General features: G+C 49.0%; 1 protein-coding gene across 1 annotated transcript in view; it reads left to right on the forward strand.

Moving 5' to 3' along the window:
- Window positions 1–19,177, forward strand: part of ITSN1 (intersectin 1) — a 248,386-nt gene that overhangs the window by 180,204 nt on the left and 49,005 nt on the right. The window contains exons 30-31 of the mRNA XM_028492624.2: window positions 2,596–2,713; window positions 4,401–4,592. Of these exons, the coding sequence (XP_028348425.1) occupies window positions 2,596–2,713; window positions 4,401–4,592 (310 nt within the window). The remainder of the gene's footprint in view (window positions 1–2,595; window positions 2,714–4,400; window positions 4,593–19,177) is intronic.

Here is a 19,177-nt window from a genome sequence, read left to right on the forward strand (position 1 = left end):
TGATTTTTTTGGCTGCATGGCTCGCAGGTTCTTAGTTCCCTGACCAGGGATTGAACCCAAGCCCCGGCAGTGAGAGCGCCAAGTCCTAACCACTGGACTGGCAGGGAATGCCCTCCACTCGCCCTTTTAATATGTCTCTTCCTTCACTGGGTAGGAGGAGGCCTTCCTCAGACCGGTGGGTCTCATTTCTTGTAGAGAGTTGTCACCTCATTGGCTTTCCCATCCATATGTGACTCCCCTGTTCTGAAGACTTAAGGGGTGTCCCCTTGACATATATACACTAATATGTATAAAATAGATAACTAATAAGGACCTGCTGTATAGCACAGGGAACTCCACTTCGATGTACAGTAGAAACTAACACAACATTGCAAAACAACTATACCCCAATAAAAAATTTTTTTAAAAAAAGGGGGTGTCCGCACTGGCCCTCCTCATCAGCCTGCTGGCCAAAACTCCCCTCAGATGCCCTCTTCCCCTTCCAGCATCCGTCTTACCAGTCTGACCTCTCGCAGCGACATCTCTGCTCCAGCCTCATTCGGTGATTTGCTCTCTTGAAAACAAGCAGCAACCCTCAGACCCCGATGCCGCACTGCCTTTGCCCGTAGCGCCTCCCCACGTGGTCATCTCCATCTCTCCCCCGTTCCTCAAGAGCCAGCCAAATCCCACTTCTTCCAGAAGCTTTCTATGACCATCCCACCAGAAGCGACATCTTCTTCCCATGAACCGTGGTGGCCCCGATGCCTGCACCACTCTTGGTATTTAGTGTTGACGTGGATATTATTACTTCCATGCATATTTCTTACTTCCTCTTGTAGGTTATCAGCTCTTTGAAGGCAGAAACCATATTTCTTCACCCTCACGCTCCTTGTACCTTGCCCCAAAGAGAGTCCTGAGTGGTTCTTGCAATCCACAATTGCCGAGCCCAGGGGGGCTTCCGGTGCTTTCACCAGCCCTTCTCCCCTGTGGATACACAAATGAAGAAATTGCCAGTGAGCTCTGTGTTCTGCCCTTGTGAAGCTGCAGGGATGGGAGAAATGGTGGAGTCGTTGTGAGACCTACGGCAGTATATACTCAATAGATTAACATGGGGGAGCTTTTAAAGGAGTGGCTTCAACCATTGGTGGATTAACTGTGGATTAGAGCTTTAGTCCTTGAGCCAAGGGCATGAAATCTATCAGACTCCAAGGAAAGTGAGATTTGATCGGCATTCTAAAAGTAACCCAGAAGTATCCCTCTTGATAAACTGAATCAGATGAGAGGGCAGGGGTAAGATGGTGGGAAGTTTCCTTTTCTCTTAATTTTATTTCCTTATTTGGGGAATAGGTAATACATTCACATGGTTTCAAATTTTAAAATTACAAGGGACTTCCCTGGCGGTCCAGTGGTTAAAACTCCGCGCTTCCACTGCAGGGGGCGCAGGTACGATCCCTGGTCGGGGAGCTAAGATCCCACATGCTGTGCGTTGTGACCCCCAGAAAATAAATAAATAAATAAATAAAAATTACGAAACGGAATTCAAACGTCTCCCTCCCACCCTGTCCCCAAAGGCAACTGTTTTTATCAAAGCCTTGCTTCTAGAGGGTGTGTGTGTGTGTGTGTGTGTGTGTGTGTGTGTGTGTGTGTGTACGTGCTGTAAGTTAAGTTCCCTGCTCCTGGTGGTGTGCAGAAGGGTAGTTACAACACTTATCATCAACGCTAACTAGAGTCTTCATCTCATAGAGTTGTGTCAGGAGTGCAAGTCTTGGTTTGCCAACTTCATTATAAGTTCCTCTGTGTCATATGCTGTCCCTTTCCAACAACTCCCAGCATGTAAACACTCAATGAATGGATTTTGTGTCGAATTAGGTTAAAGTGAAGGAGGCAGGAATGGTGGTGGAAAATGTGGCTGATCCATCACATAAGCCTGATGGCTTTTGAAAACAAGGTGAAGTTTAGACTCCTTGTGTCCTCCATATATTGCGTGTATGTCATCTTGTATATGTACAGTTATCCTCCATAAGAAGATCGCAGATGTGACTGTGAATCTTGGCTTGCCACTGACTAGCCTGTAACCTTGAGATCGTCACTTAACTTTTCTGAGCCTTACTCTTTTTATCTGGGAACTAGGAATAGTAATAGTGGGAAATGGAAATAGTAATAGTATTATCCTTCTGGAATTGTTGTGTAGGTAAATGCATATCAGGTGCTTAGCACAGGCCTGGCTCATAAAAAGCACCCAGCACGTGTTGACTGCCATTATTATTATTCCTAAAATCCATATATAACATTGGCATAAACCATAATCTCTACATTACCTGAAAATGACAGCTGAGAGCTGTTAAATGAGCAGAGTTCTCCATTCTGTACGTACTACATTGTGCTCTGTGATCCACACAGTCCAGCCCACGCCAGAACGTTCTAGGCTTTGCTGATTGGTGGCTGCCACAATTTGAATTTTAGCTGGCTTGTTTTCATTTTGTAATACAGTAATCCATAGATTCTACGACTGATGTCATTTGTTTTCCAGTTATATGTAAACTTGGTATAAGTGCAAAGTATAACATGAAAGAACACGAACCTTTGAAGCATTTTAATATAATTTTTTGTTATTAGGCACGTGGGAAAAAGCGCCAGATAGGCTGGTTCCCTGCTAACTATGTCAAACTTTTAAGCCCTGGGACGAGCAAAATCACTCCAACAGAGCCACCTAAGCCCGCAGCATTCCCAGCAGGTAAGCAGTTTATACTCTCTGCTCAGAAAATGGTCTATGCATCATGGTAGCCTTTCCACTCAATTTTTTTTAGCTTAGATTGTCTTTCACACTGGCTGTACGCGCTTCTTGTACTTGCTGGGGCTGACACCCAGCTAATGTGATATGGAGTATGTTTTTCAAAAGGACCAAGTATTGAAGCAGCTTTGCTGTGCTGGGTACAACAGAGCCCTTGTTGGAACCGGCTTCCTAAAGGGGCCCTGAATGCTATGCCATTGAAGCCAGATTTTTCTCTTGATTTCCTTCCAGCTATTTAAATTGGAATTTGGGCTAGGGTGTGAGGGGACAAAAAGGGCCTCCTAAAAATAAATGGCCGGGGTCTAAATAGGTCAGGAGATTGAGCTGGGAGGCCCCAGGGCTCTGTTGGTTGTAATGTGCCACTCAGTTGAGACTGAAATAGCTCCCCTGTGACATTTCCTGTGAACAGAGGGGCTGCACTTAATGGACAGGATGTTATACACGCTCTCCTAAAGGGCTAAAAAGGAACAGAGGGCTCCGCAGCTTAGACGGTTGGCTATTTTCTGATTGAAGAGACCAAATTAGATGCTTTGGTAATAGTTGAGATGGGCGAGGTTAGGGGAGCAGACTTCTGCTTTAGGTCTTTAAGCCATCAGTGCTTGGGTGGCACTTGTGGAAAATGCAGAATTTTCGTTCCAGTACCTTGTGGTTAAATGTCTATGCTGTACATCCCCAGCGAAATCAGATTAAAACCTGGCAGCCTTTGCAAGAAATGAAAGGACTGGCCAACATTGTGACCGGTTCCCAACCACAGCTGGGCCCCTTTGCTTGAGCCATGGCCTCATGTGGGCAGAGGGGTGTGGTGCCAGCTGGATCTCCTCTCCCTTGGGGAGGCCTGGCGGCGTCCCCTTCATCAGGTTGGTTAAATCCTGCAGAAATAGTTTGCTGAGGTGATTGAATTAACTGGAGCATCTTTAAAGCCTAAGGCTGTATAGAGGTTGGTTAGGAAAGATTAACTGGGGGTAAAAACCTAACTAAGCAAACTTTATCTGAAGTGTAAAAATGCCAGGGAATAAAGGCAGTGTAACCTCCTATAGGTTTGAGGGGAAAACGAGAAAAGAAAAATTGTTCTTGAGTGTGGAAATTGTTTCTTTCTCTGAGATAAAACTTTGAGACACAAAGGTACAGCAGAATAAAGCACTGATTTTACTTTTCACCGAGAGTCGAACTTTTTGGAGGTCAGATGATAATTACCTTCCACCTTAAAAAAACAAACAGAAAAGAAATAAAGAGCAACAGTTAAGTCCCCGTGATACACAGCTGTGTGTGAAGTTGGGCCAATGTTCAGAGTCAGCATTCTGAGGGAGGGCCACTGCGCTCAAATAGAAACGATTCCGTGGAAGCTTTCAGTTACCACTGTACATGTTCTGCCGACAACTAAACGTGTAAAAGAGGGAGATATTATAGAAACTCAAGGCTTGGTCTGACATTTTTGCTGTCGTCTTGGTTTTCAATCCTCTGTCTTCCTCTACTGCCCCCACTACACAAAGCCCATCAGAGCCCTGCACTTACTTCTGTCCTCTTCGGAAAGGACACAGATGAAACACGAGAGTACCCAATACCCCCAGGTAGCCCATCCCGCGAGCCGTGCAGGTGTGCCGCCGCCCCTCACCTGGCCTGTCTCCTGCAGTGTGCCAGGTGATCGGGATGTACGATTACACCGCGCAGAATGACGACGAGCTGGCCTTCAACAAGGGCCAGATCATCAACGTCCTCAACAAGGAGGACCCCGACTGGTGGAAAGGAGAAGTCCACGGGCAAGTGGGGCTCTTCCCGTCCAATTACGTGAAGCTGACCACAGACATGGACCCCAGCCAGCAATGTAAGTGCCCTGGTGCCTCGGTTGCCTCTCCTCTCTGGTATCTCATGGTGAAACATGCAGCATTGCTCTGATTCTGCTGAGCTTTGTTTGCAGAACTTAAAGCTAGACCATTGCTGCATTCGCAACAGTCTCTTTGAAGACCTTCTGTAATGCAAGACTTTATCTCGTGGGGTTTTTGTTTTGTTTTGTTTCTTTAAAAAAAATCATTCCTTCTGTAGCATGTCCCCTCCCTTCCCTCCCCCCTTTTTCCTTTTTTTTCTCTTTTTAATCATTTTGGCACCATGCTGTTTACATGCCTGACTCATTTTCCTAGCTTGAATTTTGCTCATTGTTTTGTTTTGCTTATGTGTTGTTTTCCTCCTTTTTCTAGGAATCATATGTTGTCCATCCCCCCCTCAGGCTTGAAAGTCCTCAAAGAGACCCACTATCCCATATCACTGCCCAGAGGGATGATGGGAGATGCAGCCTTGATCATGTGACTTCCAGCATGATCACCTACTGCCTTCTGAGTAGAAGAACTCACTGCAGAGCAGTTTACCTCATTTTACCTTAGTTGCATGTGATGGCAATGTTGAGTTATTACTTGCAGAGATAGAAGCAAAAAAATTACAAAAATACACAGGGTAGTGGGTCCTTTTGTGGCTTTCCTAGTGACTCAAATTGACTTCCCCCCACCTTTGCACAGGTGCTTTCAATAGTTTTCAAATTATTTTAAAATAAATATCATAGCCTTTTAATAAAAAAAAATGAATTACTTCTTTGCTATTTTGGTTTTGCAAAAAGACCCACTATCAAGGAATGCTGCATGTGCTATTAAAATATGTTCCAAATGTCCATAAATCTGAGACTCGATGTATTTTTTTCATTTTGTCCAGTGTTACCAACTAAATTGTGTCGTTTGGGTTTTTGACCCCCTACTATAGAAGTACAGAGGAGTTCAGTATATCTGTTTTAAAGATGTGTAGAACGAGGCCAATTAAACAGAGCTGTTTTGTGCTTGTTTGTGTGTATCAGATGTACCTTGTTGAGCATGTAATAATACATCCTGTACGTAAGAAATTAGTTCTCTCCATGGCAAAAGCTATTATCTTGTATGATGCTCTAATCATATTACATTAATTTTATTTTGCACCGTGACCTTGTAGCCACACGAGAAAGCACCTGTGTTTTTGTTCGGTCTCAGATTTATCTCGTTGAGTTGGTGTTTTCTGTTTTGGGTTTTTAATTTTGCGTGTTTTCATACCATAAATTCCGTAGACAACACCACCGAGGTTGTTACGATCAACAATATCTACAATCTCGCCTTAGTCTCTGTTTCACCAAGTTTTATTCCAGTGACTTTTCATGGAATGACATATTTGGAACAAGTAATTTTCTTGACAAGAAAGAATGTATAGGAGTCTCCCTGCAATTAATTTCCAATGTTTACATTTTTTAACTAGACTGTGGAATTCCTACAGATTAATATGAAATGGAGCTCATGGTCCGTTGATGTGTTGGATGTGTTGTAGCTGAAGCCATGTTTGTCTTTTAAACACTAGTTGGAAGCTCTCAATAAAAACGCCGTTGCCGACAGCACAGAAAACGGGGCGGGGGGGGCAGGGAGCCTCAAGCACAACCTAGCGGTTCTACTAATGACTTTTTAACAGTAGTGAACTTCTGTCTCTACGTCTCTCCCCTTGGGGATTCCGTGCTGGCGATTGTGTAGAGGTCTTTCTCCACCCACATGGTGCCGAGAACGAGGACTCCCCCTCATTCACTGGCGCGTCAGTATTTTCATGGATATGAATGTAAAATATATAAATATATAAACCTGCGGCTTTAACAACTGTAATACAACTTTTGAATTAGTTATGTGTATAGATAATTAAATTCTTCATATAAAAGTTAGACGGAAATGTCTCTGTGTTCTTGATGTTGGAAGCTGGCAGTGGTGACGGGGAACAAGCAGACTGGACATGAGCAGGTGGCCTGCTGTCCGTTGTGATATGGACACCATGAGAGCCTCGCTGAGTCTTTGAACGGCCCTCCCTCTTACCCTGCTACCCACCCCTCCCTGATCAATATGCAAACAGTCACCCCTCATAATACTGGTTTTGAAGAATAGAACTACCACCCAGCTTCGTGCTTAACTGTCTCATTGGGCTTTTGGTACATGCTATTGATACATTGGCAGGTGTGTGATGTGACTCAGAGCACAAAACATTTGTCCGAAAGATGTATCACGATAAGGGTGTGTTGAACATACAGATGTGGGTAAATACGGAAACTTCCACATCTTCCATCCTGTTGTTCTCCATCCGTTTCTGCCTTGCACGCTCCAGTCTCGTTGCCTTTGCAGAAACAAACTGGTGTACACGTTGATGGAACTGTTGGCTACAGTGACCACGTGCTTGATTCCGTTCGGGAACTTCACTTATTGGTCCTCCCCTGCCATTCAGTGGAAAAGTGATTTCCTTCATCAATTCACCAAATATTGTGGGGGAGAGATCCATCGGGTGTGGACGCCCCTCTGGGTTCTGGGGAGAGTGTGCTGCTCCGTCAGTAGAGACAGGGTCCCTGTCCTCATGAAGTTCATGTTCTAATGGGAGGAACAAGCAGAAAACCAAACTACAGCATAAATACATGTGGGGTGGGTGTGTGTGCATGTGTGTGGGTGTGATAAGGTGATACGTTCTATGCTAGGAGAAATATGGATGCCAGGTGACACTGAGCAGGGCATCCAGAGCCGACTGGGCGGGGAGGGCGGTTGAAGGGAGGGATCAGAGAACCCTTCCAGGGGAAAGGGATGTTTAAGCTGAGACCGGAAGGATGAGTAGGAGCCAGATGAAGCCGGGAAGAGAAGCGGCTGTTTGAGGCAGAGATGTCACACGGAGGCCCAGAGGTGGGCGGAGAGATTGCTGTCACTGTCCCCCAGCCCACCCCCTTGTGAGCGAAACCCCGTCTCTTGGCCAGGACCCCTTCACCTGTATAAGTTAGTGTTTCCAGCCTTGAGTTCGGCTAGCAGGGATGCGGTTGCCAAGGTGGGTAATGCTCTACAATACTCTGTATACCTCTCTCCAGGCCCCTCTCCATGGATCACCCCTCTAGGCTGTGTTCTGGGTTTGCTGACACAGGTCGGTCCTCAGGAAACTGCTCTTTCCCCCTCCCAGATCATCCAGTTTGCACTTGATTGTAGAGTATCCATCTGACCCAGTGCTTCTCAACCAGAGGGAGGGAAGACTACGGCATCCAGTGGGTAGAGGCTGGGGGTGTTGCTAAACATCCTACAATGCACAGGACAGTCCCCCTGGGGCCACAGCGATCTGGCCCCAGGTGTCACCAGTACCAAGGTTGAGAAACCCTGGTCTCGTCCCACTGGCTGCTGTGGGTAATGCTCTCCTGGTTGCTCTGGGTGAATATACTTGCGACTGAACTTTGCGTACAGTTTTGCCCCAGTGGCACGTGGACAAGAAGAGGACAACTTGCTTTCCTGTGTCCACCTGCCCCACCCGTGCAGAGCAGGACCCAGAGACCTGAAGGCAGCCATGTGGCCCAAGCTCCAGGCTGCCTCTGCATAAAATGGTATCTGGGAGAAGCCGATCTAAAGCAAGGATTCCTCCCCCTGTAAAGTTAACAGTGTCTTACATCATTGCATGTCCACCCTGTTCTGGAAGTAGGCCCAGATCCCCTAGGAAGTGGTGACTGGGTCCTCTCCGCCTTCTCTGATGCCATCAGAAGAAAAACCTGCTAACACTGTCTTAGGAAAACCTTCGAAGTGGTGGGTTTAACTGTATGAAATATATGCCAGTACTCCTGTTTCTTACCTATAAAATGGCAATTTCATGTGGTTCAACCTAATACACTGTATGATCTCCGGGCACATAGTAGGGTAGGTGCTCAAGAATGCCTGTCCAATGGGTGGGACCGGGAATTAGTGAATGAGAGGAAAGCACCAACTTCCGGTTCTTGGGACACAGTCTATCACCCCCGGAGAGGAGGCCGGGTTGTCTCTGCAGTTCCCTTCCGCTTTTAGGTGTGAGTTTCCTGAGAGCAACAGTCTCCTTAGAAGGGGCTGCTTCTGAAGCCTCTCGCTGACTGGTCAGTGCAGGAGGCTGAGGACCAGGATGCCAGGGCGTCTTCCCCTGCGTCTGGACCAGGTCTCCGTGCCAGCCCGGGTCTCAGCTGGGGAACAGGCCTAACAAATCAGTCAGTCCTGTTTCCTGGCAGAGTGAAAATCACTTATGAGAGAAAGTGAATATTCATTTTTCCTTCTAGCAAAATTGTAAGTTAATCCTATTCATTCTTTTTAGTTCCCAAAATACCCAAGAGAATTTTTATGGAAACTACATGGAATGCCAACAGTCCCAAAACTGCACAGAAAAATAGCCCTTTCTTCACAATGTCTGATATTTTGGATCTGGTAGGATAGGGAAACATAATAAGGTCAAGGATCACGATAGCTTGATGTGAACATTTCACTTCAGCCAAACTTCTCTTGGGCCTTTCTTTAAGAAAACTCCACACATAAAAACCAGACTTCCAGAATGTTTCCTGGTGTGTGGTGATTCCATATCACAGGTTTCCCATTGCCTCTTAGGAAGGTTCTGTTCTTTACCTTGAAAACTCCCTGGGCATTTTTTAATAATATAACTTGAGTCACAAAAACTGAAGGTTTTGTTGATAGAAAATGAGAATCAGCTATAAAATTGTATCAGTGCAACTTCCTATTAAGCATGCTACCTCTTAGAAGCTACGATGTTATGATTTTATGTTGTCAGCAGACTGTGTGTGTGTGTGTGAGAGAGAGAGAGAGAGACAGACAGACAGACAGACAAAGAGAGACAGTGATTTACAGGTGACTTAAATGCCCACGTCAGTAGCTTGGTAACAGTGGGTGAATGGTGAGCTCATAGTAGCACCAGCAAGCAGACAAGTATCACTCTCGAAGATTCTGGCGTAGGCTGACAGCTGCTGTTCCCACATCTGCTTGGCACATAATGTCAGATGATGTCACAAGCTTCAAAAGAGGAAGCATCCCTTCCTTTGACCCAGACCATCATGTTTTTAAAAGTTGGACAGAGTCTCCTCTGGGTGTAGTTTCTCCTAACTGACACAGGAGGGGGAAAGGCACTTCTGAGCTGCCATTTTTCATCAACGATGCTGCTTCGCTCGGAGTACTGAACAACTTGACTCCCCTTCCACGCCCCAAGCTGTCCCTTCCCCCCTCGGTCCCTGCCACACACAGTCCCCTTTGGTCCTAGTCCACTTAGTTGCAGCCCAGGCCCCACATAGGAAAAGGTCTACGGTGGCCGCAGGTACATGCAGAGGTGCTCCTCCCTCCCCCCCGGGATTATTTGAGGAGGTTGAAATCTTGGAGAACACTGGGCACACGCCCTGCACTTTGTAGCTGAGGGCACTGACGGTCTGGGAGCTACAGTGACATTCTCAAAGGCAGCTCCCAGACTCTCTGGCTTGTGCATTTGAGAAGAGCAGCCCTATCTCTGCCAGGGCTTCAGAGCCACCCACCTCCACATCATCAGAGACTGCATTTGTGGAAAGATGGAGAGCGAGTTCCCCTTCCCTTGTGTGGTCCTCCCACTCCTGGGGCTGCCATGGGAGGGAAGGATTCCAACATATTGCTGCCCCTTTCAGCACATGGGCTCCAGACGCCGCTGGCCTCCTCAACCTTAGTCCTCACTGCAACTGCAGGCAGATTTTCCAAAGACACAGGCTTGCCTTCACTCTGGGCCAACCTAGGAACACGTGTTGCTGTAGCTTCTCAATTTTCATTCCTTGGCCGCTGTATATAATAACACAACTTATCTACCAGTTTAGTGTAATATTTGACTCCATTTCTCTTAAAATTTTGGAACACTTGCTTTTCTTTCTTTTTTTTTTTTTTTTTTTTTTTGGCTGTGCTGTGCTGCTTGTGGGATCTTAGTTTCCTGACCAGGGATTGAACCTGGGCCCACTGCAGTGAAAGCGCCAAGTCCTAACCACTGGACCACCAGGGAATTCCCTGGAACATTCTATTTGGGTAGATAGTAGAGGGGTGCATGGGGGATCCACATAACTGGATCCTGGGCCCTTTTAGAGGGTAGGAAGCAATACGAGATGGCAGCTCAGAGCAGGGGTTCAAATCCCAGCTCCGCTCCTCACTGGGTGTGTGGTCGTGGGCAGATTACTTAACCTCTTTGTGCTTCATTTTCCTCGTTTATTACATATGGAGAGATAATAATAACACCTAGCAGATAGTAAGCTCCCAATAGATGGTAGCTTTGTTGTTGCTGTTGCTGCGGAGAAAAGGCATCTGTGCCTGGTTGGTGAGCATCACGGAATCCATTTAACTGGCTTCCTGTTTTCTTGCATTAAACCCAGACAGCGCAGGATTGTGTGCATTTAAGACTTTCAGAAAACACGCTTTTGCAGATGGGGATTTCAGAGAGAAAAGCTTGGACAGCTTCCCTGAAAACTGGCCGACGTCTCATTCATTTGTGCGCAAATCGGGGCCCTTCTCTGTTAGCGGGAGGCTGGCCCATGTCAAAGCAAGCACGCCTTCCCGTGCTCCCTAAACGTGCAGGGGCATTTGGGATTTGGGCCACCGTCTCGGCAGATGTCCCGGCAGAGAGGGAGAAGCCGCCCCGGGTTTCACACGGCTGGTTGGCAGTGGGGAGGCCAACAGAGCCAGTGGAATGCACGAGGCTTTTAAGTGTCATGTCTGTGGACTGTGTTGGCAGGCCCATGCGGCGCTCCACAATAAACCTGTCACACAGGCATTGAGTCACTGGGTCCTTTATTTCTCATCACTGCATTCTGTGGCCTTGTGTTCGCTTGCCAGCCAAGATTGGAACGTTCAGCCCCCAAACATGCCAGAAGCTCGTTGTTTTTTAAAGCAACCATGTAGCTTGGCTAAGGGATGTGTATCACTAGGGGCTGCTTCCCCAAGGTGCTGTCTCCAGAGCAGCCGCCCCCAGCACACTTGAAGACTGGAGGTTAATTCTCTCCTACCCCCCTGTGCACACCCTGAGATGCTTCTCAGGATCCAGAGCTTTGGGCCTTGCGCACCTCTGCCCTCTTTGCCGGGCCTCCAGCAGACCGCAAGCCCTGCAGTCTGCCCCAGAACAGGAGGCAAAGCCAGGATGCCCCCCCCCTCCTCTCTGGGGCATTGCCTTGGGGTTCTGAGGCCCCCTTGGGAAGGACCCCACCCATCTGAATCCTCCGCTGATGTGATCTCCGGCGGGAACCTTCACCCTACCCCATCCTCAAGGGGCAGAAGTACATCTGCCCATCCCCTCCCTCCCTTTTCCCCCTGACCGTATCAAAGGCTCAGGACACCGCCTGCCTGCTGATTTCCAGCAAGCAACTCCTTTCCCGCTACTTCCTTGAGAATCTCAGCTGAGGAATATGGATCCAGGCGATGAGGCTGGGCTCAGCAGAGCCCCAGCAGGCAAGGTGCCTGCTCTCCGGAATCTAGGAGGTAGATTCAGGAGCAGGAGGAGGCCACCAGCAGACAAGTAAGCAGAATCGTTTCAGCTAGTGGTGGATGAAATGCGACAAGCGTGACCGAAGGCCAGGGCTATAGCAGATGGCCTCTCTGGAGAGGTAACGTGGAGGGGTGGAGATCTGACTGCAGCAAAAGAGTCGGCAGGCAAACGTCAAGGGGAAGCATGTTCCAAGCCCCAGGAACAGCCAGTGCAAAGGCCCCAAGGGTTAATGAGTTTCTCCTGCTCCTCCCATAAGGATTCACTAGTCTTCTACCCGGTACCTGCTCCATGCTTGCCATCTTCCAGCCTCTTCTCCACACCATGGGCAGAGAGCTATTTTAAAAACCCAATTAATTCTGCTTAAAATCGTCCAGGGAGGTTCCCAGTCCTCCTGGCATAACGACCCAAATCTTGCATTTGGTCCATGAGGCCCCACTTGATCTGCTCCCTTCTCCTGCCCATGCGCAGCCCCTGCCCTGCCCTCTCATCATTTCTTCCTACCTATTTGCCCATTTGTACTCAGCCTTCCCCAACCAGGGTCTTCCTTTCTGAGCCGCTGACAGGACCACCATTAGTGACTTCTGTCATCTACAAATCTTCCAGGTTCCTGGCATCAGAACGGGTTGCGGGTGCAGGGGCTGCAGCCACTCTGGCTTCCAGGAGGAGATACTGATGCTTAAAGAGGTGAAGTCCCAGGCTGGTCTCCAGCATCCTGGTCTAATGTTCTTTCTAGTTCCTTCTGCTACCTTTTGGGTCACCGTGATGACCCTAAACAGAAGTCCGGGCCTCTGTTGGCCCAGTGGGTTTCCAACTGGCTCTCTTGAAAACTGCCTCCTCTGACCTCCAAATTACTTGATGGAAAGGTCCACTTTGGGGACTCCTCTGGTGGTCCAGTGGTTAAGACTCCACGCTTCCACTGCAGGGGGCACGGGTTCAATCCCTGGTCGGGGAACTAAGGTCCCGCATGCCATGTGATGAAGCCAGAAAAAAAAAGAAAGGTCCACTTTCATCACTGGTCTCCCACTGTGGCATCCTGGCTGGGCAGACAGCATGGACATGGAGCCTTTCCCTGCCTTGGAGGTCACACGACTCAACCTCCCTGAGCTTCGTCTTCCTCCCAGGGCTCTGTGTGCCCGCACGTCCGGGGGAGGTGGTATGTGCGCTCGGGTCCGTGGACCCCCATCACCGGCCCCGCCCTGCCTGTCGAGTCTTACGCAGCCAGACCTTCTATCACCACACTCTCCTCACCACGTCTCCAAGATTCTTGCATTAAGCTGAAGCCACTGGTGGGCCCCAGCTGAAATGCCCTCACCCCATCTTCCCCTGCTTTGCCTGCCCACCTCCACCCCTCCTTTCTCTGCTGCCTTGGCCAGCCCCTCTAACCCGCCATGTCTGAGCTCTTTGCTGAATGCTAGTTACTTACCGTACATAAGCTGAGTGGATGGAGGCTGATGCATAGACAGAGATACTCTTACCTCCTTTCTCAGGCTGTGAGCTTCTTGGGAGCCAGGTCCTATCCCATGAAGACCTACAAACACTAAATAGCAATGGTACCTGCCTTTGTATTTAGTACTGAATGATGCCCAGTCTCCCCATCTGCTTAGAAACTGGAGGGCAGCCCCTACCTCTCACACTTGTGTATTCCCCACGGTACCTCACTCTCGGCCGTTGCTCAGGAAGTGTCAGTGGTGGACAGTCTGGTGTAGCCCCCCTGTTGTTCCGCAGGCTTACTTCTTCATCCCCAGCGAGGCTGGAGGGAAAGGACGCACCCCAGTGTCCAGTCTCCCCGCTGTGTGTGGCCTAGAACCCTGCACCTGCTGCGCCTGGGAAGGCACCGCTCTGAAAAGATAAATCCACATGAGGGAATTCCCTGGCGGTCCAGTGGTTAGGACTTGGCGCTTTCACTGCCATGTCCTGGGTTCGATCCCTGGTTGGGGAACTCTGATCCCGCAAGCTGCGCGGTGCAGCCAAAAAAGAAAAAAAAATCCGTGTGAGAAGACCTTAGAACAGGAAATGAGCTTGTTAATCATGAGACTTATTATTCACCATTCTTACGCCACCCTGAATAATATATATTGATTTTGTGTTTGGTTTTATGTCTCCCCTCCGCTAGAATGGAAGCTCCATGAAAGCAGGGACCTGAGGGCATCTCTGCAGTGGCTGAGAGAGAGAGCAGGAGATGTCACAGGCTCAGGTGGTCTCTTGTGTTCCAGTGGGGTCAGTTTGCCAAGTTAGGAGAGACCACAGGGGACCAGGTTGTTCTTAGACCCTTGTGAAGAAAGTTCCATTGGGATGAGAAGTCCACCCATGCCCCTGTGGACCACCCAGAGCTGGTTTGGTGTCCGGAGCTTCCCATGGGCTGGGGCTGCCCTGGGACTGGTCAGCCAAGGTCATTTTCAGAGGAGACGTGGCTGCCTTGACCCAGTCTGGCTGCCACCAACCCCCAACAGCCTCTGGCTCCGAGGACAGGAGCGTCCTCTCAACCGGGTCATCCAGGAATGGACTGGGAGAGCCACGGGTATGGGCCACCCTCAGCCCCACTCTTTCAAAAGCTCGTGGTTTCCTTGTGAGCCTCCACTTTCCAAGACAGCAAGAGCCAAGGTTTTATTCCTGATCACAGAAGTCACCGTTGGTCTCTGGACTCCGCTCTCCCATCTGTAAAATGGGGGCATCAAGCAGAGTGATCTTTCAAGCTCTAGCCCTGGAGTTGGGGGTCAGGTGGTGGCAGTGTGGCCTCCGGGAACAGAGCATCAGAGGTTCTCTGGGCTCCGGGGTGTGGATGGCCTTAGAGGATGGCATTCTGTGGTTACGGCCATCACATCTCCTTGGACAAGTGGCGTGAATGACCTGCCTTGGGCTGGATTCGGTTCAGCGGTTGTGGCCACTCTCATCCTGCGGGTGCCTGGACAGATCTAGCTTCTGAGTCTTGCTCGCTTTTTACACCAGGCGCCTTGTTTCCAGGCGAGCTTCCCTCTCATGGCGTGGTCCTCACCGTTGGCTGCACGACAGAACCACCTGGAAGGTTTGCGAGTCATGGACACCCGGGTCGCACCCCAGCCAGTCATAGTCGATGAGTCTGCAGTACAGCAGGGACGCCAGGCTTTTTAAAGGCTCCTTAGGTGATTCTGATGTGAAGCCAAACTCGAGAGCCACGGCCCCCTCCATCCTCCACGCAGCTGCCACAGTGACCCTCCCCAAATACAGCCAGACCTTCCCTGGCTCCCCAGCCAAAGACGAAAATCCAGACAACTAGCTGCATTGTTCAGAGCCTCCTCGACTGTACTTGCCCACCTGCTAGGGGTGAATTGTGTCCCCAAAATTCATATGTTGAAGCCCTTACCCTTATTCTTCATACCACAGAATACGACTGAATTTGGAGAAGGGGCTTCTAAAGAGGGCTTTAAGATGAGGCCATCAGGGTGGGTCCTCATCCAATCTGACTGGTATCCTTACTAAGAAGAGGAGATTTGGGCACAAAGGGTCGCCAGGGATGATCGCACAGAGAGGAAAGTTCATGTGAGGACACAGGGAGAAGATGGCCAGCCGAGGAGAGAGGCCTCAGAAGACACCAGACTTGCTGGCACCTTGATTTTGGACTTCCAGCCTCCAGAACTGTGAGACAATACATTCTGTGGTCCAAGCCGCCCAGTCTGTGGAACTTTGTTACGGCAGCCCGGCTGACTGATGCATCACCCTTCCACCAGGAGAGAGGCATGGTGATCAAGAGAAAGAACGCTGGGGTAGGATCTCCTCTGCCTTTTATTAACTGAGGCTCTGGCAAGTTACTTAACTTCTCTGTGCCTGTTTCCCTGTCTGTTCAATGGGGAATAACAGCAGTAGCTACCACATAGGATATACTGGGGAGGATTTCGTGAGTCCATGAACGTACAGCATTTGGAACCATGTGGCTCAGAGTAGCATCCGTGTTAACTTTCCTTTCTCCCTGGTACCCCAGCCTCTGCTTCCCTCTTCCTCACCTGCCTTCTGGCCTCACCACCCCACTCTTGCTGCCCTTTTCTCCAACTGCCCCTCTGCTCTGATCTCGGACTCCTACTCACCCACCCTGACATTTGCCTGAAGAAAGCCCAACTCAAATTCCTCCTCCTCTGGAAAATATTCTCAGATCCCTCTCATCAAAACTATGGCCTTGGGACTTCCCTGGTCGCGCAGTGGTTAAGAGTCTGCCTGCCAATGCAGGGGACACGGGTTCGAGCCCTGGTCAGGGAAGATCCCACGTGCCGCGGAGCAACTAAGCCCGTGCACCACAACTACTGAGCCTGCACTCTAGAGCCCACGAGCCACAACTACTGAGCCCACGTGCCACAACTACTGTAGCCAGCGCGCCTAGAGCCTGTGCTCTGCAACAAGAGAAGCCACCGCAATGAGAAGCCCGCGCACCACAAAGAAGAGTAGCCCCTGCTCTCTGCAACTAGAGAAAGCCCGCGCACAGCAACGAAGACCCAATGCAGCCAAAAATAAATAAATAAAATAAATAAACTTATATCAAAAAAGAACTATGGCCTCCTTCCTCATACTGCAATAGAAGTGTGTTTGTACTTCTAACACACCGATCTGCCTTGTGTACTCAAAAGATTTATTTACGGCGGCTAGTAAGGACCCCTAAAATACTGCAGGATAGAGCACATTGACAGCGGGAACTCAGACAGAAAGAAAAACAAGGATGGTGACATAAACGGGGCTAGGAATGAGCTAACAAATGCAGACCCTTGGGCACTTGGTGCCACACCAGGAATTCCAACATCGGTTATAAAGGCATGAATGATATGCCTTTGATTTAAAAAAAAAAAAATTACTAACATTCTTTTTGATGCAAAATTAAGAGATGATTTATCCCTGAGAGTAATTTGATTTTCGCCATTTCTCAACAGTCATTAAATTGCCCAGCAGCCCATGTAGCTGGATTCTCCTTCTTGGGAGACAATTAAGCTCATCTGGAAACCACACTGGCGCTTTTAAACTTCCGGGTTGTGACTGAGTGCAGCTGAGTAGAAGGCCCTGGTGAGTCCCCAGGACAGGCTTGCAGAGGGATGCCTGGGCTCAGCTGGACACAGCTCAGGGGGTCTTTGGTGCCATCAGGTAGAATGTCCCCCCCGCTCCACAGGCCTCCGTGCCCACTTGGCGTCTCTAGACCCCCATCAAAATCCAGTCTTAAGGATTTGCACCTCTGAGGTCTCAGCGATGGATGACAGGGTGCATGGTGTCCTCTACGAGGTGCCTGTGAATCGGCAAGGACCAGAGTGTGGATGGGGTGCCCCAGCCTCCAGCAGACTGAAGCTCCCGCAGGACAACCGCCCGTCCCGCTCCTTCGTCAGTGAATCCCAGCATCAAGCGCAGTTGCGGCCAGAGCGGGCCACAGCTTAGAGAAGAGGGGGTTAGACATCGGCTGCAGGGCAAGGACAAAGTGCTTTGACCACAGAACCTTCTTTTTGTCACATCCATCGTGGGCAATAAGGGCAACACGATTCGATTCCTTCTCCCAGGAGAATCCAGTGTAGCCTTGAGGGAAGCGTGCCCACCTGGCAGGAGACCCCAGGGCCACGAGGCTCCCATTTCCTACGTTCAGGCCAACCCTGGGGGCTCCAGGATCCCAGTTAACATGGATCCTGCTGACCCAGGGCCATTTAGCCAGAGGATTTGGACCGAATGTCCCCACAGACATTGGTAGATCCTTTCCCGTAAAGGTGAAAAACCATCGCCCAAGCTTCCATACTGCTTCTCCCCCGTCCCTCTGGCATCACGGCCTCTGTAATCTACTTCCCACCTTATCTACTGTCTACTTCCACACTTATCGTCCATAGCATCTCTGCGTTTACCTGGCATGCTGGCCCACACGCCCCCAACATAATGGCCCCATCCTCCCTGGCCATATAGAAGCCTGGCGCAAGGAGGACCAGGTCCTCGTACAACCTTCCTCCATCAGGATGGAGAGCATCTAGTTTTCTGAGTTGCTGCATCCTCCACCATCGGCACAGCCCGCAGGCCCATTCTTTGTTGCTTGCTATTTTAAATTTAATTTTCATGTCCAGTCACCCCCAGGGCTGTGAGTTTCCTTGAGGACAAGGACATTACCTTGCTTATTTCTGTGTCTCTTGGACTTCAGGGGGAATGCAATGCATATTTATTGACCATCTCATTGTATATTTTGGCCCTTTCTTAAGAGGAATGAAGCCTGTTTATTTGCTTTGCTCTGTGGCCAGCTTGCTGTGGGGCCTGGTTTGGTTTTAAAAATTATGGTCCCCGCTGGGAAAGGAAGTAGAATGATTCGGGTAGGGAGAGGGGGCTTTTTACCCTACATCTCGACACTTCATGTCTTTTGAACTGTTTACAATAAGCATGTGTTCGTGCATTACTTTTGTAAAAAAGCAATTTCTTTAGATTATGCTGTTCCTATGAGCAATGTCCCACTGAGGGGACAAGGTGATCTTTTGGGGTAAGATACTTTTCCGCAGTGCCCCGGACTCAAATCCTTTCAGAGGGGCATGATGGCTCTCTCTGTTCTGTAAATGTGTCTAACTATACGAAATTATAAGGGACAGCACACACATTAGGAATTTTACATGGGTTGTAATTGGGGGTCATTTCTGACTGCCTGGAGTCATTTGCAATGTTATTTCAGCTGCGAGTGGATTAGAGTTAGTTATAAGAATCCCTCCATCATGCCGAGATGTCCACGAAATTTATTTGCTGTACTTTGCCCTCTCGTTTTTCACTGGGAAAGGAAGCCAGCAAAGCATGTTTATTCTGGTTCCCAAAGGAGAGAAAGACCACATCCCTCCACCCCGAAAGAAAACTCTCTATTTGAAATGTCTTTTCCACTTACCCTGCTCTGAATAATGGAGTTTTTAAACTCTTTTGTTTTTCTAAATATTAAATTTTCAAAGTTAGGATATTTTTGAGTTCAAAGCACCTATTTCAAGTCTTTAATGGTTCTCTTGGTCTGGCATTCATCAGCAAGAATTTTTTTTTTTTTTTTTTTTTTTTTTTTTTTTTTTTTTTTGCGGTACACGGGCCTCTCACTGCTGTGGCCTCTCCCGTTGCGGAGCACAGGCTCCGGACGCGCAGGCTCAGCGGCCATGGCTCACGGGCCCAGCCGCTCCG

This window comes from Physeter macrocephalus, chromosome 8, assembly GCF_002837175.3.
Source record: "Physeter macrocephalus isolate SW-GA chromosome 8, ASM283717v5, whole genome shotgun sequence".
Classification (NCBI taxonomy): domain Eukaryota; kingdom Metazoa; phylum Chordata; class Mammalia; order Artiodactyla; family Physeteridae; genus Physeter; species Physeter macrocephalus.